This window comes from Podarcis melisellensis (assembly GCF_964234715.1).
Source record: "Podarcis melisellensis genome assembly, chromosome: 8".
Taxonomy (NCBI): domain Eukaryota; kingdom Metazoa; phylum Chordata; class Lepidosauria; order Squamata; family Lacertidae; genus Podarcis; species Podarcis melisellensis.
In genome coordinates this window covers 21,589,084-21,611,101 of record NC_138540.1, presented here as the reverse complement: position 1 = coordinate 21,611,101, position 22,018 = coordinate 21,589,084, and the positions used below count along the sequence as shown (strand labels likewise).

The window sequence follows — 22,018 nt, the reverse complement described above, 5'->3', positions numbered from 1 at the left end:
GACCTGTAACTATTGGAACTGATGATCTGCGAGGCTGCACCGGCAAGGTTGTTTGTATTAGCTCAGATTGTTTTGCTTTTTTGGCAGCTCTTGTTTTTGCGGCTCCACTCATTCCACAGCTGTCCATGTAGCAAGGTCAAATTGTAAATCCCATGGGAAAGACAAACCGAAAGGTAAACATCCAGGCAGAAGCTTTACAAAAAACCCTGCAGTTCCCAGAGACTATATATTCCACAATCCAGTAGGGGGAGCTCCCCAAAAGTTAAGAGAAAAAAAAAGGTGAAAAGTTTCCACCATTAAATTCCCCTCTTTAAAAGTTCCAAAAAGTTCCAAAAGTTAGAGAAAAACCGAAAACCAAGGGGTAGAACCTTCAAAAGTTCATTTAAACTAGCAGAGAGTACGTGTTCTTTACAGTGGTGCATGCACAGTTCCTTATTTGTAACCACAAAAGTAGCCCCAAAGTAACTTTAAAGTCTTATATACAGTTACCGCAGTCTGATGATTTTTGTATCCAGACAGCCCGAGAGCTGTTTTGAAACTTTGTAATCCACACAAAAGAGAAGGAAGAGGTTGCTGCCTATATCCTCTTGTAAAAAAGAAATTCTCAACTTTTCTTAACTTTCCATGCACTTTAATTCGAATTTGCAAGGTGTACTCCAACTTCTTAAAAGTCCCTCTCAGCGCTTCAGATTTATAGCTCTTTGCTTGGTGTTTAAACAGAGCCGGAAGACGGACTTCCTTTTTAACGTCTCCCGCTTTCAGCCAAATTTCAGAAATTTAGAGTCCCAAATCTCAAAAACCTTACTCACGAGTAAGTTGATTCCAATCGAATGTTCAAGGAAGAAAGGTCAGCGCTCATCAGCAGCAGCCGCGCGGCTTCACTCCCGCGGAAAGAGCGATGAACTCACAGCACCGCTACCCCCTCCACGTTCCGGAGCCCCTTACGGGGTCCCTTCTTCGTTTCCGAGGTCGCTCTTGGTGCCCGCCGAGTCCCACGACCACAGGCTCACTCTACCTGTGGTTTTTCTTAACGGGTCTCCGCTTTGCCGTAGCGGACGACCCTTTTCCGCGGAGCCCCTCTTCACAGCGCGAAGAGGACCGCCATTGCTGTTTCGCGCCGCCTCCGGAAGTCTGTTATTATGTTTTTTAAATTATGTTTTTATTACTGATGTTCTGTAATGTGTTTTTAATGTTGTACACTGCCCTGGGAACTTCTGATAACGGGAGTTATTTAAACTGAATAAATAATAACAGGGTGCAAACAGGTACAACAATTCTAAAAGCATCCAACACACAAAGCAAGACCTTGCAGGCCAAACTGTACCTGCCGCACGCATGGTTGTGTTGACACCCCCCATCATACTGATATTGTCAACTTCCAGTTTCTCTCCCCTTCAGCGCCTGTATTAACTGTGCTATTATCATTTGCATCCAAATTATGCCCTTTGGGTTGCAGGCAACAGGGTGTGTTCCGCTTCTCTCCTGCCTAGAAAGCACAAGACCAAACCGTTTTCTGCTTGTCCCGTGCTTTCTAGACATGGATAATTGCAGTCTTGCCTTTGCCCTGCTGCTTTCACCTGGAAGGCAGTAATCCATGGAAAACGCAAATGGAGGTTGCTCTAACTGAGTGCTAAACCGTGGGTTTTCCCAGGGGAAAGAGGTAGAGCAAACGGGAAGTGTGCGAGAGCCCAAAGTTTCAAGGGTTTGTTATTTTTGTTTTATTTTGCAGGGCTCCACAGAACTAGTGCAACTTTCGCTCATTCAGAGCGGACCCATTCAAATCGATGGACATGGCATACTGAGGCCCATTGATTTTCAGCAGGTCTATGCTGAGTAAAACTTGGCTGAGCGCAAGCCACCATGCAGATTAAGGGGAATGTATTTGCCCAAGGCCCTCTCTACAGATCCACGAGGCACAGAGCCTCTCGCTTCTTGTCTTGAATATAGAATTTCTCTGCCCACATCACAAGGAGCCAACCCCCACTCCCCTAAAAGGCAAAAAGCACCTCACCGTCCTGGTTACCCCATTCCCAGTCGGGGCCCCGAACCACTTTCGCGCCCTGGAAAGTCCCCTTTAACGCGATGCGTGGCAAGTTCTGTCGTGGGCTCACAGTGACTCTGCAAGAGGGAAAGGAAAAAAAAACCACCATGTCATTTCCCCTGCTGCTCATACAAACAAAGCCAGTTTGGAGGTGAAACAAAGCCAGTTGGGAGGTGAAACAAAGCCAGTTTGGAGGTGAAATAAAGCCAGTTTGGAGGTGAAACAAAGCCAGTTTGGAGGTGAAATAAAGCCAGTTGGGAGGTGAAATAAAGCCAGTTTGGAGGTGAAATAAAGCCAGTTTGGAGGTGCAACACAGACAGTTGGGAGCGCCGCCGATGCAGACAAGTGCCTGTACACCCATACACAGTACAGGTAGTCCCTTTCCACATTGGGAACCATATTTCCCTCAATTAAAGGCCCCTGTTATTTAGTAGTCAGCCTACCCAAGTATATATTTCCCATTATAAGCTCCTTGGTTATCTTCCCTTACCCATGGCTTGGGCTTAGTGTTGCATGCTAACCAAAAGGCTAAAGTTTGTCTTGCTCCAGCCAAATCACATGCTGTATCCCAGGATTATTCCTAGCTTACTGTTCATGCTTTTCACGTAGGGGGGAGAGAAACCAAGAACCTGGTTTGGGACACAACGCTAAGCCAAACCATAGTTTAGCTCTGGGTAGCACGGCAGTAGTAGGGCCAGAGGAGGAGCGCAGCAACCATGTTAGCCACGCTTTAGCTTAGCATTACATTGGGGAAGGGCTACAGCCCAGTGCAGAGCATCTGCTTTGCATTCAGAAGATCCCAGGTTCAATCTCCTATGGCATCTCCAGGTAGGTCTGGGAAAAGACCCATCTGCGATCCTGAAGAGCTGCTGCCAATCAGGGTAGACAATACTGAGCTAGATGGACCAGTGGTCTGACTCAGTAGAAGGCAGTTTCCCTTTTTTCGTATGTTCCAGGTCTTTGCCTTTTTTCTTGTTTTACTGACATTTATGTCTGCTGTCCTGGAGATATAATTTGTTGAAAGGGTGTGTGTGTGTGTAGGGTGGAATTATTTATTAAATTGTGTGTGTGTGTGTGTGTGTGTGTGTGTGTGTGTGCACTTATATCTACATCTATAGGGCTCAGAGTGCAGTGTTAGAGCAGTGGCGACTGGTGCCCATTAGGACAGTAGGGCAGAATGGAGGGAGCCCAAATAGCAGGCGGAGTCAGAGCCAATGACTGGCACAGCAAAATACATATGTATAGCCTGCTTCACTGTGAAGAGAACATAGCCTTTCCACAGGGCAGTTTATTGTGAAATCTGGGCTGCTCATATAACACCGGTCCTGAAAGACCTACACTGGCTCCCAGTACGTTTCCGAGCACAATTCAAAGTGTTGGTGCTGACCTTTAAAGCCCTAAATGGCCTTGGCCCAGTATACCTGAAGGAGCATCTCCACCCCCATCGTTCAGCCCGGACACTGAGATCCAGCGCCAAGGGCCTTCTGGCGGTTCCCTCATTGCGAGAAGTGAGGTTACAGGGAACCAGGCAGAGGGCCTTCTCGGTAGTGGCGCCCACCCTGTGGAACGCCGTCCCATCAGATGTCAAGGAAATAAACAATCATCTGACTTTTAGAAGACTTCTGAAGGCAGCCCTGTTCAGGGAAGTTTTTAATGTCTGATGTTTTATCGTGTTTTTAATATTCTGCTGGGAGCTGCCCAGAGTGGCTGGGAAGGCCCGGCCAGATGGACAGGGTATAAATAAATTATTCTTATTCTTATTACGCTAACTTATCACATTGTCCACACAACACCATTCTCATCAAAATGCCATCCCATTTCTCATAACCCCCCTAAATCTAGATTTATATTTTTAATAACAACAACAGTAGTAGATTTTCTTTCTGCAGTCAACAATAAACTGCCCTGCTCACGTGCCCTTCCAAGGAAGCTTACAGGTAAATTTAAAAATCACAGTAAGACAACTGTTGAAACACACAGAGAGACACAAAATACAGTAGAGGTCAAATATCTATCTCAATATAAGGTTCCCCAGCCCTGTTTTAAATCAGAGCAGCCACTCATGCAGAGACATGGCAAGAAGCCTCCTTTCTTGACGATGCTCCCAGCTCCCGGAAGCCTTTAGTTCTCCCAGATGCTGCTGGACTATGACTCCCATCATCCCTGACCATTGGCCATGCTGCCTGGGGCTGATGGGAGTTGGAGTCCAACAACACCTGGAGGACCACAGGTTGCTCATCCCTGATGTAGAACCACAATTTATAGGAGCTCAGAGTAGACCCACTGAAGATAATTAACAAGACTAACTTACGTCCATTCATTGTGTATCATCTAGCTGCATGAAACCAAAACCATTTTCATACACAATCATGAGTGACATTTTCTTTTGTTAAGGGGGATTGAAAACAACACCACAAAACTCCTAGACACGGTGACATGGGCTGGGTGGACATCACTCAGAACTTGTCTCAATAAATATAAATTTATCTTAAATGAAGAAATGCATTAACCACCTCTTCACCTGTAACGCCTTGCCATGTTTTACTTCACAACATAATATGTATATTCACAATGTTTTGTTTAAGTTGCTGGTTGTTGCTTCCGTTTTCTGCACTTAGAGATATTTTTTAATATATTAAGCGGTACAGAAATTAAACAATCAATCAAAACAATCAAGAATGATTATTTACATGTTGCCTCTCTGCTTACAACAACTCTCAGCGAAATGTATATTTAAAAAATCAGAGTAAATGAAACATTTAGAACAGCAAACAGAAAGTCAGGTAGTATAAAAAGGAGAATCATTGACACACATTGTTAAAAATCAAGGATACAACAGCAACAACAGTTCCAGGTTTCCTTGCTTAGAAGGACCTCAGAAAGCAGTTAATGGAAAACAACCTTTCTCTCCCCAAGACGCTCGAGAGGTGCTGCCGGTCAGAGTATGCAGCACTGGGGGAGATGAGAATGAATAGTCGGACCTCCTTGGAGGCACTCCCCTTACCAGCCTTGCCACACTATCAGATTCAGCCAAGAGGCAAAGGTTTCAGGTTGAATCCAATGACAGTCCTATGCAAAGTGCAACCTCTGAAACTAGTGGACATGACTCACCTGGGTCTAGTCTGAGCATAACTAAGCTGAATTCACATTCTTAAAATGTGCACTCAAACCACAACACACTAGGTTTCACTGAGAGTTAACCCACAAAAATTAACGGACCTAAGTTAGCCATGACCAATAATTTCAATGGCAGGATAGCACAGGACACAAACCTTTATGTTTCTTCCCGAAACAAAACAAGGCTTGCACTACTGAGACTTACAACCCAACGCTTCCTCCTCCCCAGAAAGTCAAGCCAAAATCTACAAGAGGCTCAGGGCAAGCAACAAAGATACGTCTCTGCGCAGTACCCACACAATGGTGAAGATGGGATCTGACGTCCGGTTGAAGCAGCTCCCAATGCCCATAACGGGATCGGTATTCCTCGCGTCCCAAAATCAAACCAAGTGCATTTGATTAAGCAGAAACTTCGGGCCAAGCCCTTCAAGAATTCCAGCTGGGGGTTGAGGAAGCAAAAAACTCTCCCGCCGCCATAATGAAACCGTTTCCACATTTGCGTGGCTTCCGTAATGGGGGAAGAAGAGGCATAACACTTCCAAGCCCCTGACTTAGCCTGTTGCTTAATACCCGGCAGCAGACGGCAGAGACTTGGGCGGATAAACCCCTGACGCAGCCTGGGAACCAGCAGCCACCCGGCCCACTGCGCCACTAAAATTAACCTTTGGCTCTCATTTTGGCTCATTAATGGATTGCTTCGGTGGCGTGGCATGCCTGGGGAAAGGTGCTTAGGGGAGAGGACCAGAGGGCAGGTTTATCTGCACACACGATGGCTAATCGGTATCTTTCCAGCAGCTTTCCGTGATCCAGATTGTAACGTGATAGGAGCCAAGAGCGAGGAGGGAGACAATCCTGCTCAGCCAGTCTCCAGTACTAAAAGTCTGTACCGGGGCCACATCAATTCAGCAATCAAAAAAAAAGAAATAAATGAAAAGGATTCCGCAATTGGAATAAACTGTTAACATTTTTCCTACAAGAAGCTCAGGGACATACACAATCCCCTCCAACTTATTTTAAAATAGCATCATAGTGCTTTAAATGTATAGTGTCATTGTGGTATTGGACTGGTTCAAAACCAGAGGACCGTCCTCTGTAAAGTAGGACACGCTACTAGACATAATTCTGCGTGCAATTTGGGGTTGTTGTTGTTTTAATTCAGCCCTTCCCTGCCCAAAGATATTTTCTCCTCTGACACAGCATCCCCCTAAGCAAGTGGAGAAACAAATTGCACAGAAGAATTCACAGTCGAGAGGAAAAACGCCTCTGGCCTACCCATTCGCCTCGATCAAAATTTGTCCTGGAGGGTCCCTGCCCGCCTCAGTCAATGCCGTTTTATTCACAGCAATTTCCTCCTAAATCCTCAACCAGCAAAAGGGCCAGCTGGAAATTTGACAGAGCTGGAATCCCTGGGTCAGCACCGATCTCGAAAATGAAGGCCTTAATTAAAATGGTTATTAAAAGCAATATTGCAGCGATTAAATGCACCCCCCGGGGGGTGAGGTCTGCGGCACTCTTTAATAGCCTTGGTTGTTATCCGGTATTTGGAAGCAAAACAACTCAAATTAGATTAAAATCCAGGAGGCGCTTGGCTCCTGCTGCATCACTTGGCTTCTTCGTGGCTGGGTAGATAGCAGAGACGGTTCAGTTCAAGGTTAATGTTTGGTTCTCGGGGGCTTGGAAGAAAAAGTAGCCCTGTCCTGCTTCTGTGGAAGCTTGTCGGGACAAATAAGGACATCAGAAGACCCTGGCTGCAGGATTAGGCCAGTGGCTCATCGAGTCCAGCATCCTGTTCTCAAAGTGTGCAACCAAACGCTGGTGGGAAGCCTGCAAGCAAGCCTGGAGGACCACAAAAGAACTCTCCCTTCCTGTGGTTTCCAGCAACTGGTATTCAGAAGAGTTTCTGCCTCTGAGAGTGGAGGTACTCAAACACAGCTCTATTGCTCTGTGAAATTGCCCCATGCCTCTTTCAAAACCATCTAAACCGGCGGCCGTCACAGCATCTTGTGGGAGCGAATTCTACGTTTTTAACTATCACATTCTGCGTTCCTCTAGCTGTCACAGGATACAGACAGCACTTGAAGGACAATGGAAGACCACCTGCAGACACCGCCCCACCCCTCCACTAAATTTCTCTCTCCTCCCTACTGAACTTTGCTGCCTGGGTGGAGAGTGCAACTCAGGGAGGTCCACCCCGTGCACCTTCCTCTCCAAGTAAAAACACCTTCCTCTCAGGCCGAAAAGGCTGAGGAGAGCATGAGTGTTTGCAGGGATGCCTCCACACTTTCATCTCCATCACAAATCAGGATCAAGAGTGAGAGTGCAAGAGACGGGGGGGGGGGGAGAGAGAGAGAGAGAGAGAGAGAGAGAGAGAGAGAGAGAGAGAGAGAGAGAGAGAGAGAGAGAGAGAGAGAAACCAGAGGGGGAATGAATAGCTCCACATGCTGCCGGCTCTGGGAGTATGGTCACCAACTGCTGAACACAGTCCATTGCAAGGGGGCATCAAAAAGGGTGCCCACCCCTGATCTAGCAGTCAACACAGGCCAGAACTCCCTTCCTCTTGCCTCTGCAAGCTGAGTCCCCTTGGCTCCCAAGGTAGCCAGGTTTTATTACTTGAGCCAGCTGAGAGCTTCCTAATCAACACATTGCCATATGGAGAAAAAAAAATAACCTTGACTTTCTGGAGACAATGCCTCAATGGAAACGTCTGGTATCCATGCCGGTGTGTGTTGGGGGTGGGTGGAATTTGGCAATCTACCTGATGCAGTCCTGTAAGCTTTATTCAGATTTAACAGCCAAAGGAGAGAAGGAACGGCAGGAGAGGGACCTTGGAGCCAGGAGGCTCTGCCCAGCCACAAGAGAGAATAAAAGGATCATCTCAAGCAGGCAGACTGAATAAGCCTCCACCCACTGACCTTGGAGACGAGGCAATGGGAAGGTCCCAATGCAACCTGTGGCAGATCTTTGTTGAATCCACGCTGCTCTCCACCCCACCGTGGCCATTAAGAAACACACAGCAGAAGAGCAATAGAACTGGGTCTCATCAAGACTGCTGTTTTATCAAACGTGTATGCAGCACCTGTCATTCACCCATGAGCAGCACATTTGAAGTGGATTTACCCTAGACCACCCCGCTTTATCAGTTGTTCAGTAATGCTTCTCCAATACTCCCGCACTAATGCCTCTATACTTTTAACTCTGCCATGCCACGGTCCTTGTCTCACACCCCACCCAACATAGCTGCACTAAGACACTGTTGCGGACACAGCTCCATCCAGACATGCGAGAGGCATCATAGGTATTCAAGGGCAAAGTCTAGCCTGGCAAAAACACTCCAGGGGGATGCACAGAAGGGCCCAGTGAGGAGTGCAACCTGGCAACAGTCCTGAGCACCAGAGAGAAAGGCCTCGAGGGCCGCTTTCAAACTTGATGTTCCCGACCTCTGCTCTAAGCCAAGAAAAAAGAAGGTAAGGAACTACATTAAAAGATTAAAAGGGACGTGGGTGGCGCTGGGGTTAAACCACAGAGCCTAGGATTTGCTGATCAGAAGGTTGGCGGTTTAAATCCCCGTGATGGGGTGAGCTCCCGTTGCTCGGTCCCTGCTCCTCCAACCTAGCAGTTCGAAAGCATGTCAAAGTGCAAGTAGATAAATAGGTACCGCTCCAGCGGGAAGGTAAACGGTGTTTCCGTGCGCTGCTCTGGTTCGCCAGAAGCGGCTTAGTCATGCTGGCCACATGACCCGGAAGCTGTACGCCGGCTCTCTTGGCCTATAGAGCAAGATGAGCGCCGCAACCCCAGAGTCGGCCACGACTGGACCTAATGGTCAGGGGGTCTCTTTACCTTTACCTTACATTAAAAGATCAAGATCACACCAACTTCAGAGTCTTTCAGACCCTCTTATTTATTTATTTATTTATTTATTTATTTATTTATTTATTTACTTGTTTGTTTATTTATTTGCATTATTATTCTTATTATTTTGACTAATATCCCACCCTTCCTGCTGAAGGAGCCCAGGGCGGCAGAATAGATTCCTTGGCATGCTGATTTCTGCTGGCAAAACGGGCATGACACAAGTCTCCACCTCACCAGCTCAGACGCTGTTTCTCAAAGCATCTCTTTTTAAATAAAGTCCTACCAGGCACATACTCGAGAAGTGTCACAACACGCAACACTGGCTATGTTTCCGCCTGGGAATCAGGTCGACAGGCCCGGCTGGGTTCGCGTTCCTCAATTATCATCACTGAGGCAGCGATGAGGCCGGCCAAATTTCAGAGAAGGAAACAAAACAAAAGGCGAGAGAGTTCTCACTTGGGGAGTTCTCTGCCCAGAGTCCAGCCGTTTCTAACTGATTGATCTGGCCTGGTCTCCAGCCACGATGCCATTGTAAAATTAGGGAAGGAAGTCCCTTGGCTCCTGCAGGCAGGAAAGAACAGCACGTAGCAGGGAAAGTGTCATTAATTCTCTTTCGCAGGGCGGGGGAGCTCTGGACCTTCAAATGTCGGTGGACTACAACTCCCATCAGCTCCAGTCATTGGAGGGATTACAGGTTACATACCTTGCTCTGTCTGGAAGGGTTCAAGATTCAGGTAGGTAGCCGTGTTGGTCTGTCACAGTAGAAATATATACAGTGGTACCTTGGATGCAAACGGGACCCGTTCCGGAGCCCCGTTCGCATCCAGAAACAACCGCAACCCACATCTGTGTGGGTTGTGATTCACCGCTTCCGCACATGCGCGTGATGTCATTTTGACCGTCTGCGCATGCGTGAGCGGCGAAACCCGGAAGAAATGCACTCTGTTACTTCCGGGTCACCGCAGCGTGCAACCCGAAAATACTTATCCCGAAGCTACTTCAACCCGAGGTATGACCGTATACAAAAAATTAAAAATAGTCTAATAACTAAGTTTGTTCTTGGTATGAGCTTTTGTGTGCATGCACACGTCTTCAGAAGGGTTCAAGCAGTGTCCAGCAACCTGGAAAGGTAGCCCATCTAGGAGAAGGAAAACTCTGGTCCTAAACCTCCTCTGCCTTGTGGGACATATTTGGGAGAAGGAAAAGCCTAAGTAAACCCTACACAAATCTGCCGTGGAGTCTCTAAAATGGTTGGATGGCGCCTTGTGGGTTTCCTGCAGTCAAGCTGGTGCCAAACGTATTGTTCTGCTTTTCTTTAGACCACATCTGTGAAGCCAAGAGGGGGGTCTTGTCATCCGGGCAGCCCAGGACCTCCACACACACTGCCCAGCCTTGTGCCCCAAGGGGTCACTTAGTTGCTGCGAACACAGTGGTTTGACTTCACCCCCGGAGGTGCACTCCATTGTCTCTTGAGACAGACGAATACCAACAAGAATGCATCTTCTTAACTTATTATTACTTATTATTTACCCACCCTTTACCCTAAGGTAAAGGGCAGGTTGTTACATTAAAACACAGTATTAAAAACTGTAAAAAAACTGTAAAAACAGTATTTTAAACCACCACCAATCACAAAAGTAATGGGGATCCCAAAATATACCATCTCGTGTGTCAGAAGCCCAGGTAAAGAGTTGTTCCAAACAGTTTAAAAGTAATCTTTACCTTCCGTATTTTTTTAATGATCCAAGATGTTCTGCAATTTTTTTTCCGTAAGGGCAGTGTGCTGTATATCCTAGCCATTTTCCAGTGTTGGGTTAATAGAGGTCTACTTACAGCTGTGAGGAAGATTACAAGTCTTTGAACATTAAAATCCTTATAATTTAGGAGAGCAAGCTTAAGAAACAGGATGCAATATGTGTCTTGTAATAGTGGAAACCCTTGTAAAAACCTGCTTCCAAAAACGGTTGTGTACATTTGCAGTCCCACCACCTGCCACATTATGATCCAGTCTGTTTACAACCTCTCCAGCACATCAGACTAATTTGAGGATTTATCCCATGACATTTCACATGTGCATACTGGCATCTGTGTAGGGTTTTAATGCTATTTTATTATAATGGCCACCAATTTAAAGGGTTCCCCCTACCCAAAAAATGTTTTGCTAGTTTTCATGACGAATTTCACAATGTAGGTCCATTTCCCATTTGGTTTTTAATGAGGTTAAATTTCCTGACATCTGGTTACAAATATTTTTTATACATACAGTCGTACCCCGGAAGTCGAAGAGAATCCATTCCAGAAGTCCATTTGACTTTAAAATGTTCGCCTTCCAAAGCATGTCTTCTGATTGGCTGCAGGAAGTTCCTGCAGCCAATCAGAAGCCATGGAAGCCCCGTCGGATGTTCAGCTTCCAAAAGAATGTTCGAAAACCGGAACACTCACTTCTGGTTTTTGATTGTTCAGGAACTGGAACATGCGACTCCCAAGGCATTCAGGAGCCAAGGTACGACTGTATTGGAAAATAGTTCCCTGGGTGTGTATATGGAATGAAAAATTATTTGCTCAATGGGCTTTAAAGGTCTGTTTGCTTGAGATAAAACTATTTGATTAGCTGAGAAATATATGTTTTGAGGTATGAGCAGCCAACTTATTTCCAGATCTCTGAATTTTTCTTTTAGTTAGACTCCTATCAGAGAGTTTTATTTTTTTGTAGTGGTCTCTTTATCATGTACAATCCCTTCTTCCAACCACTAAATTGCATTTCTCTTGGCAATTATTTAAGATGCCTGTTTTGTAGGTGAGGAGGTAAAGGAAGAAAAAAGTGATTTTTAAACATATTGATAGCAAGTGCCACATAATGTTTGTTCTGCGCTTCTAAGCAATCCATCTTTTAGCATATGTTCAAACAAGCCTACCCAGATATGTAAAGTTGACATGCATTTTTGCCTTGTAAGGGTTGTATCCTGTACTAATCCTACTCAGAGTAGACCTGCTGAAAGTAATGGACATTAGGGCCATTAATGTGAATGAGTTTACTCCAAGTAGAACTTTGTTGCATACAACCCCCTTTTTTTTTACAAAAATTGCTCATCATACTTGTAATCTGAACTTTCACCAATCATTTTAACATGTATTTTATTTTATAGAAACAACACAGATGATTCTACGGTTAGCGATTTACAAACTCTGTTAAATAAATAAAGAAGAAGAGAGAGTGCCTGAGCAATATCAGTCAGCAAAAGGAATAAAGAGACTGTAAAAACTGCACAGCAAAAAGTTAGTTTGACATTAGCTGAACTTGCAATGTCTTCAGGGGAAAAGAGGGTGTGTGGGGTCCAATTTCAGACTTAGATGGATGCAAGCCTAGCTTTGCCATAGATAATAAACTTTTTATCGTCTCTGGAAAATCGGCATCAGTGTCTCCGGGGGCATCATTTGTGCTTTGCCTAGAGCGGTTGAAAAAAGAGATAGAAATGCAACTATTGATCTTGTTGGGAGAAGAAAAAGTTTGCTGCTATACGTTGAGCAAGCAATTTGGAGAAAGGTGCAATGGCTCTTCAGAATGGAAAAAAGAGAACAGATTCCCCCCCCCCCCCCAGTTTCTGTGACATTAGCTATGTCTTCACATCTAGGCTGTAGGTTTGCAAAATGCAAATTGCTCTCGATTAACCGGATTGGAGCCAGCACAGAGGGGAAATTTCACATTTTCCTCTCCTGAGGAAAGTCCCTCCTTGAAGCTGCTATTTTCTTGGGGCGGGGAGGAATTCCCCACTGGTACCTCTCTGTACCATCTCTGATCCCCCACAGTGGAAGTGGTCTGCATTAAATTAAAATACTGTACTTCTCATCAGCAAGCAATCTGCCTCTAGTATCCAGCACCTTGCCACCTAGCAGGTTAAAATTAAAACAAAGGCTCATCTTAGGCTCATCTTAATTGCAGAAACCGGGGATGGAATTCTTCTTGTAGGGAGCGCATTGCTCCAAAGAACCTAGGGATACTGGGGTCACATCCACACCATATGTTCAAAACATGTGGCTCTCCCCTAAAGTATCCTGGGAACTGTAGTTCACCCCTCAAAGAGCTACAAATCCAAGCTAGCTCCCAGGATTCCTTGTGGGAAGGATCTATATATAGAAGGGTGATTTACATTTGGAGTACCTATCCAGGATTCACAGCAGGAGTCTCTCAAAGCCCTAGTTGGTGATGCCTGGGGTTCAGCCTGGGAACCTTCTGCATGCAAGGCAGAGCTACAGCCCTTCCCATAGGACAGCTGAGTCAGTAGATCACGAGGCTCTTAATCTCAGGGTTGTGGGTTCAAGACCCATGTTGGGCTAAAGATTCCTGCATTGCAAGGACTAGATGATCCTTGTGGTCCCTTCCAGCTCTTAGGATTCTATACCATTCTTCTATATACCGAGTTGCATCATTCATCCACCTAGCTCAATATTTTCTACAGCAACAGGCAGGTGCTCTCTTGGTTTTCAGACAACAGCCTCTTCCATCTGCCCACAGCCACGATTTTGCTCCTGGCTTTAGTTTGGTAGACTTTGCAGTTCTAGTTATGATATGTCTATATAGTATATGAGAAGTATCTTTTAAAAATAGAATGCCAGTTAAAAACAATTAATAACATCCAAAGCAAAATGGTTTCAAATCAGAATGAGGCAGAACAACCAAATGACCACAAGCCGTTTTTTATGGCTCATAAAAGACACAAGAATCAAAACAAAACAGATAAAATCAACAGCCTTAAACGTAACCAAACTCCTTTGGACCAAGGTCCTCCTTAATGATATAGCTATTTGTTCAGCAAACAATAGGTCAAAAATACTGGATGTGCAAATCGCCAAGCGGCATCACCGGTTTGAACATTTAGTGATGATGTTCATCTGGCCCCAGGGTCACTTCCAGATGGAATCCCTTCAGCATGCAAGGATATAAAAAAACCTCTCCTCCTCTAAAGTGGCCTCAAAACAAGGATTCAAAATTATCCAGCTTGTTAGCCTTTCAAGTCGTGCAGCCTTGAGCTGTTATCTGGATCCTCCGGACTGAATTGAGAGCTCCCACCGGCATGGCCACTTAGAAATGATTTACACATTTGCAAAACCCTTGAATGCAAGGACAAGGCCGTTCTCACACCCAGGTGCCTTCATAATTAAATATCAGTATTCCTCAGTTATGGTTCCAATCTTCCTGGCATAGCTGTCAAAGGTAAAGGGAACTACTAATTTCTCTGCCTTTTGAATTTTTTCTTAGATGCCTTCAGTTATTTCCCGCTTCTATTGAGAGCCTTATATTTTGCCTCCTTCATCAGTTTCATTGGGCTCTCGCGCATATGGAATTGTCTTGCAAGTGGCCTGGCCTGTATTTTACTTATAAAAATATTTATATACTGCTATTCATTAAGAAAAAAATAGCAAAGGTGTTTACAGCGACAGTGTATAAAACCATACAATGAAAAATCATATAAAAAACTAAAAGCAGACATCGGCTACCTATTGTCAAAAGATACGTTCTGAATTGCCTGCATAGCCCTGGTGGGATAGGGAAGTTTTCAGCAGGCATTTAAAATCTGAGACAGAAGGCCCCTGCTGAATCTCCGATGGCAGGGCGTTCCACAATAAAGAGTTAATGGAACTAAAGGTTCAGTTTCTTGCTGTTACTAGATGAGCCTTGCCAACTTGTGGAACAACCAATGAAACTCCTGCAAACAATCTCAATAATTCTGACAGTAAGAGCTGCTGTACAGTGGAAGAGACTCCCATGAGAGGAAGTGGACTCTCCTTCCTTGGAGGTTTTTAAGCAGAGGTTGGAAGGCCACCTGTCATGTATGATCTAGCTGAGTTTCCTGAATTGCAGGGGCTGGACCAGATGACCCTCGGGGTCCCTTTCAACTCTACAATTCTATGATGATGATGATGATGATGATAATTTATTTATACCCCACACATCTGGCTGGGTCCCCCCAGCCACTCTGGGCAGCTTCCAACAAAACACTAAAATACAATAACCTATTAAACATTAAAAACTTCCCTAAACAGGGCTGCCTTTAGATGTCTTCTAAAAGTTTGGCAGTTATTTTTCTCTTTGACATCTGGTGGGAGGGTGTTCCACAGGGCGGGCGCCACTACCGAGAAGGCCCTCTGCCTGGTTCCCTGTAACTTGGCTTCTCGCAGCGAGGGAACTGCCAGAAGGCCCTCACGCTGGACCTCAGTGTCCGGGCAGAACGATGGAGGTGGAGACGCTCCTTCAGGTATACTGGACCGAGGCCGTTTAGGGCTTTAAAGGTCAGCACCAACACTTTGAATTGTGCTCGGAAACGTATTGGGAGCCAGTGTAGGTCTTTCAAAACCAGTGTTATATGGTCTCGGTGGCCGCTCCCAGTCAGCAGTCTAGCTGCCGCATTCTGGATTAGTTGTAGTTTCCAGGTCACCTTCAAAGGTAGCCCCACATAGAGCGCATTGCAGTAGTCCAAGCAACAGATAACCAGAGCATGCACCACTCTGGCAAGACAGTCTGCGGGCAGGTAGGGTCTCAGCCTGCGTACCAAATGGAGATGATAAACAGCTGCCCTGGATTCTGAAAGAAGCAGTTGTAAGGATCTCCTTCTTGCCCCCCCCCCAACAATGTTTGTGGCCTGCACCCTACATGAACCAAGAGAATGGGAGATGGACCAAATGTTCCAAGGCCGATTCAAATCCCAGAACATACAACCCTGAATAGCGGCCTAGCCAACGTGTTAGAATCCCTCGCCACATGTGGTAACAGAGAACAATTCTGCTTCGCTTTTGGCGTTTCTGAAGGCAGCTATTGCATCTGCCCTGAATCTTTACTGCCCAGTGCTAACTTTATCCCGCTTTTCACAACTGTTCTTCGTCAAAACTGCTTTCCAGACCTCTTACTCATTGTAAGACACGAGAGAGAGAGAGAGAGAGAGAGAGAGAGAGAGAGAGAGAGAGAGAGAGAGAGAGAGAGAGAGAAACTTCACAGTATTTTCACCTTGGAGGCAACCAACACTGCAAGGAATCAATACATTCTGCAGGCCTTGTTGGGATTTTCAACAGGAAAGTATCCATTATCTGAATGAAACCAAGAAACCATGCTTTGGATTTGTGACTGAGCACAAAAAAGTCACCAGAGATTCCAAACTTAGGCGCTTCAAGTGATTTCTCCTCCTTTTCACCTTGGAAGCCCTAGTGGGAAAGTGACGCACTGTCTGTCCACAGCCTCATGAAGCATGGTTTATGAAGTCACAGATGAGTGTCACGGCTGCACAATCCTCCCTTGGCGCTCCTCTTTTGTCCTTCTGCGCCACCCCCTCTCCCCGCCCCCAATGTGGAAGCAGCTTTGAGACACAGATCCTGGCTTGTTTTAAGCCAAACTTCTACGTTTCCCCCTCCAGGACCAGAGAACTCTTGCATAACATCATATCACAAGCCAGGATATTATGTGTTTGTGTGTTTGTGGAGATTGTCCCTTATTACCCTGGCTTGTCAAACCAACAAAAGCTAAAGATTCGTGGTTCAGATGTAACACGGAACCTGGGCTTAAAGGAAACCAGAATCTCGATAGCTACTAACCACAGTGGCTATCATGAGTCCTGAGGTGTTGCCGGGCTCAGGAGAGGGGTAGTGGGCCAAGGTGGACCAAGAGGGGGAATGGGAGTGAGACATGGGGGTGAGAGGCTGGAGGAAGTGGGTACCTGCCCCTAACTGGGGACGCATAACTCCCATCTCCGTCCTTTCCCCCCAGACATTTTGCATGCCTCCCTCAGAAGACAACCTGTCAACGGCACTAAGCACCTGCCCCCTGACTCTCTTTCATCCCACGCCCCCACGCCCAAATCCGGCTCTCCTGCCCCACGCATAGAAAGCTTAAAAGTCACTATTAGTCACCCCCGAGTTTCATTCTCCTCCGAGGACTTCACACAGTGGCACTGGCAGCTCCTCTACAATTTAGGAAGCAACATTAGAGGAGGGGGGGGTTGTTTTTTAAAAGGGAGCAGGGTAGGTTGCCTAGTTACCATCGCAATCGTCTACTGAAAAAAGCCCTGGAAGCCCTTTGCTTAAGCAACCCCCCCATCCTTTTTCTACTTGCTTCTGTTTTGGAGAAGCTCGGTTCTCTTAAAAGCCAAAGCATCACACCTGGGGACGGACAAATCTTTTCCATTTTGGTTTCTGCCCGGCTTAGGGAAGGAGGAGCAATGCTCATGGGCACGACATCACCCACCCACCCCAAATCGCCCTCGCAAGCTAAGCTGGTACCTCTGGCCCTAACTGTTCCCCTATGAAAAACTTCACCACATGCCACTGGATAGAAGCCGTACAAATGTCCCAACAGGTATCCACACAAAACTGGTGTTTATAAGAAATATGTTCAAGATGTAGCCAAGGCTGCAAGGTCCTCAGACTGCTGCATATTAGACAATAGGTGTTTATCCTTCCAGGCTCCAAGTATAAGTCTCTTAGAGATCTAGAGCAAAATACAGTTTTCTTGTTCTTCCATTAATCCCCATTCTAAAGGAATATTACTTAAAAGTACATGAGCAAACTGCATATATCAAGGATCTGATAGCTACAAAATTGAGGAGGACAACAACTTAAACCAAAAGTAATATTATATATCACTGGACATGTGCCCAAGGGATTTCCAGCATCATACCACATGCCATACTTGGCTTGCCAGTTTCCAGTTTCCTACCCCTTGAAGCAAAACAAGTACGGATAGAATCGAGCCCTAAAAGGAAAGAACACGTCACCCTCTTGTTATCTATCTCTCTATATATTAACATTTCTTTTGCTTACAGACAATGTACACCGGGGGTATGTGTAAGTGTCAGGGGGTTGGACTAGATGACCCTTGGCACCCCTTTCCAACCCAACAAATCTCTGATTCTATCACTTACGGCTGCGAGTGAGCAGTCTCGTAGCGCTCAAAGGCGTGGGAGAGGTCATGCTTGTTGTTCATGTAGCACTGCATACACAAGTCGTAATCGAAGCAGACCTTGCATTTCCACCGCATCCCGCGGATCCCGTGTTTCTTGCAGCAGTCGCAGATGATGTTGGGGTGGCGGACGCCTAATTGAGACAGAAAGAAAGAGGCGAGAGTCGCCATCAGCAGCTTCAGCAACCAAAGAGATCAAAGGGGTTAGAGAAACTCCCTTATGGAAGAAAGGTTATTAACACGTGTGGCTTTCAGTAAGCAGGAGAGTGTGTGTGTTAGAGTAAGGTTACCAGATTTTTTTCAATGAATCTGGGGACACTTTAATTACATACATATATATATACTACAGGGACGCAGGTGGCGCTGTGGGTTAAAGCCTCAGCGCCTAGGACTTGCCGATCGAAAGGTCGGCGGTTCGAATCCCTGCGGCGGGGTGCGCTCCCGCTGCTCGGTCCCAGCGCCTGCCAACCTAGCAGTTCGAAAGCACCTCCGGGTGCAAGTAGATAAATAGGGACCGCTTACCAGCGGGAAGGTAAACGGCGTTTCCGTGTGCGGCCCTGGCTCGCCAGATGCAGCTTTGTCACACTGGCCACGTGACCCGGAAGTGTCTCCGGACAGTGCTGGCCCCTGGCCTCTTAAGTGAGATGGGCGCACAACCCCAGAGTCTGTCAAGACTGGCCTGTACGGGCAGGGGTACCTTTACCTTTACCTTTATATATACTACATGTGTGGGACATTGATGATGCAGAGATGGGGGTGGCAGAGGGGCGGCCGCCGCCTTGACCTCAACCGCCATGTTTCCCCTTCCTCCAAGGCTTCTATCTCCTTTCTCCATAAGCCTGCGCAGCCCCTGAGTTGTTGGTTCTTCGGTGGTGGGGAAGCGGTGCACAGTGGGTCAGGCAGGAAGGTGGAGAAGGGAGGGTGGAGAGTGGTGGCGGCAAGGCTCAGGCAGCACAATGCCTTCCTTCCCATCAAAGCAGCCCCAATCCCATTCCTACTTGCGTGCAAGCAGGAGGGGGGTGGGATCCCTCAGCTGGGAAGCAAGGCTTCCTGTTGCCTAACTGAGAGATCCCTTTCCCCTCCTGCTTGCACGCAAGCTCGGATAGGCAGCATGTAGCCTCCCTTCACAGCTGAGAGATCCCCGCCCCGCTCCTGCTTGCATGCAAGTAGGAGTTGGGAGGCTGTTCTGATAGGCAGCATGAAGCCTCCCTTCAAAGCTTAGTTGCTGGGGTCAGGGAAGGTGGAGGCAGCCCAGAAGCCAGCCAGAGCCAACTGCTCCGGGCTGCTGAGACTGTCGCTACTGCATTTCCTAGGGACATTAGATGAAATCTGGGGATATTCTGGGGATGGAATTTTTCCAGGGACTTATTCGCAAATCCGGGGACTGTCCCCTGGAAACGGGGGATGTCTGGTAACCCTATGTTAGAGGTGTCTGAAATAATGCATGGGCACCCAGTATCCTCAAATCATTCTAGGGAAGGACCCTTCTCTGAAGCCAACAAGTGTAGATCAGCTGGGGGTAAACTGTGGCTTTTCATGTCACCAGCCAGCAACATCGCCAGAGGACAGTTGGGAGTTACAACAGTCCAACAACCAGGGGAAGCCCACAGGTTCTTTACTCTGACTGGTGCAGACAATGCTGGATGAATGCTTGGTGTGGCTCAGCGATGCAAATTCCTAGGTTTTGAGAAAAGACCGCAGCTCTGTGCAAGAGCGTCTGCCTTGAGTGCAGAAAGTCCCAGGTTCCAATCCTGGCATCTCCAGGGAGAGGTGGAAATGTCACTTGCCTGAAACTCTGGAGAGCAAGTCAGTGTAGACCCGTGGTTCTCAAAAGCGTGTGGCAGGAGAGGATAGAAGGGTGGCAGAAAGGTTCAAGGGCAATCAATATTACATGTTGGGAATGATTCATGTTCTTATGTATCCGCCTTGTTTTTTACTTTCTGGATGTACTGTTATCATATAATAAAGTAGCCATGTTCCATTACAAATCAAAGCCTGCCAGGAGTTGCTACTTTTGTTTTCCAGTGTATTTCTTATCAATAAAAAAAAATCAGGGCAAGGAAATTTTTATTCTGAAAATGTGGCCCAGAAGAAAAAGGTTGGAGGCCCACTGGTGTAGATAGTACTGACACAGATGGACAAGTGGCTTAATTCAGTATAAGGCAGCTTCCCGTGTTATTTACTTACCTATTTGTGCATTATCGTACAGAAGAAGATCGTACGCTCCCTGAAACCCCGTCCGGTAGTTGGTGCGAGTTCCTTGGTCCCACTGGACCACCACGGTCTTATCTGGGGTGGTTGGGCTGCCCTGCCGACCGATCTCCACCACCGTCCCGACATTCCCTTCGCCGTTGTCTTGGTTGCTCCATTTCCAGTCCACCCCACGGACCACCCGCATTCCAACCTGCATGCTTGCGTAGGGGTCAAAGTCCATCGCCCGGCGCAGGCAACCTCAAGTTGACGGCCGGACGGCCGGCTCACAGCACAGAAGGCAAAGCATTGATGAAACCTGGGGAGCGGGGAGATGGAAAAAAACACACGCATGGGTTCACAAAGCATGCCGGGAAGATTAAGGCAGTGTGGCTGCTATGCACCAAGTATGTGGGTGAAACTATAGTCTTCTGGGATTTGCTGAACTACAACTCCCATCTGGCCCGGCAAACATGAGCAATAGGGAGTTGTGGTTCAGCAACTTATGGAAGGCCAATTGGTGCCTCTTATGCACCAAGTGGCATAAGACATGTGGTGGGACACAGGTGGCGCTGTGGGTTAAACCACTGAGCCTAGGACATGCCGATCAGAAGGTCAGCGGTTTGAATCCCCACAATGGGGTGAGCTTCCGTTGCTCGGTCCCTGCTCCTGCCAACCTAGCAGTTCGAAAGCACGTCAAAGTGCAAGTAGATAAATAGGTACTGCTCCGGCGGGAAGGTAAACGGTGTTTCCGTGCACTGTTCTGGTTCACCAGAAGTGGCTTAGTCATGCTGGCCACATGACCCGGAAGCTGTACGTCGGCTCCCTTGGCCAATAAAGCAAGATGAGCGCCGCAACCCCAGAGTCAGCCACGACTGGACCTAATGGCCAGGGGTCCCTTTACCTTTACCTTACTATTCACCAAGTGGGCATATATTGTTCTTCTTTGCTCTCATACATTCTAACAGGGACATAATTCTCCAGATGCCATAAGATCAAGTCAAGTGGACTAACTAGTCCACCATCCTGTTCTCACAGTGGCCAGCCAGATGCCCCAATGGGAAGCATGTCAAAAGGACCTGAGTGCAACAGCAATTCTCCACACTTGCAATTCTCAGAAACTGGTTTTCAGATGCACAGTGTATCTGATAGTGGAGGCAGAACACAGCCAATGTGGCTAGTAGCAATGCACAGTCTCCTCCTCCTCTGAAATTTGCTTCCTTTAGAACCAGTCAAGGGGAACAGAATGACTAAGAGCATAAGATGATCACCAGTAGGCCCCAAACTGCTGGTTTCAGGTTTATGTGGTCATGATAAATCTCAGATGACACTTGGGCAACCCAGGAAGCAGCAGCTCTCTCACACAGTTCTGATCACCCCCTCCACCCACCCTTTTACAGATAAGTTTCAAAACAGAAGGAAGCTTTAAAAAAAAAAAAGCACCTATGAATTTCTGACACAGTCCCTCTCCCCTTTCTGATGACAAGGCCTAAAATTAGATCAGGAACTAAAAATACTTGCACAGGAGACAATGAACGCTTCTCACCCCATTTGCATTAATGAAAAGAAGGCAAAGCCACATCTCAAACACACCATCAAACACTTAACAAGTCAAGGGCAGCCCATGACAGATGAAGTAGAAAATGGATGCTCTTTTAAACACACAAGTAGAGCGCCATGAATTAAAAGCAATGGGAAATTCATTGGTTCAAGGACTCCAAAATAAATTAGGAAAGGTCACAAATTTATTTATTTTAAGATCAAAGCTGCTGTCGCATTCAGAGCTGAAGCCAGACTCCTATTGGCTTGGAATAGACATACTCCCCTTTATATTATATAGCTCAAACAAATATTCACAAATATTTAACACAGGA

General features: G+C 46.6%; 1 protein-coding gene across 1 annotated transcript in view; it reads right to left on the bottom strand.

The window, feature by feature from the left end:
* MIB2 (MIB E3 ubiquitin protein ligase 2) overlaps positions 1–22,018 on the bottom strand; it is a 75,796-nt gene that overhangs the window by 25,382 nt on the left and 28,396 nt on the right. Inside the window, exons 2-4 of the mRNA XM_081923951.1 lie at positions 20,142–20,463; positions 17,917–18,088; positions 2,012–2,118 (exon numbers count right to left, since the gene is read on the bottom strand). Of these exons, the coding sequence (XP_081780077.1) occupies positions 2,012–2,118; positions 17,917–18,088; positions 20,142–20,388 (526 nt within the window). The 5' untranslated portion in view covers positions 20,389–20,463. The remainder of the gene's footprint in view (positions 1–2,011; positions 2,119–17,916; positions 18,089–20,141; positions 20,464–22,018) is intronic.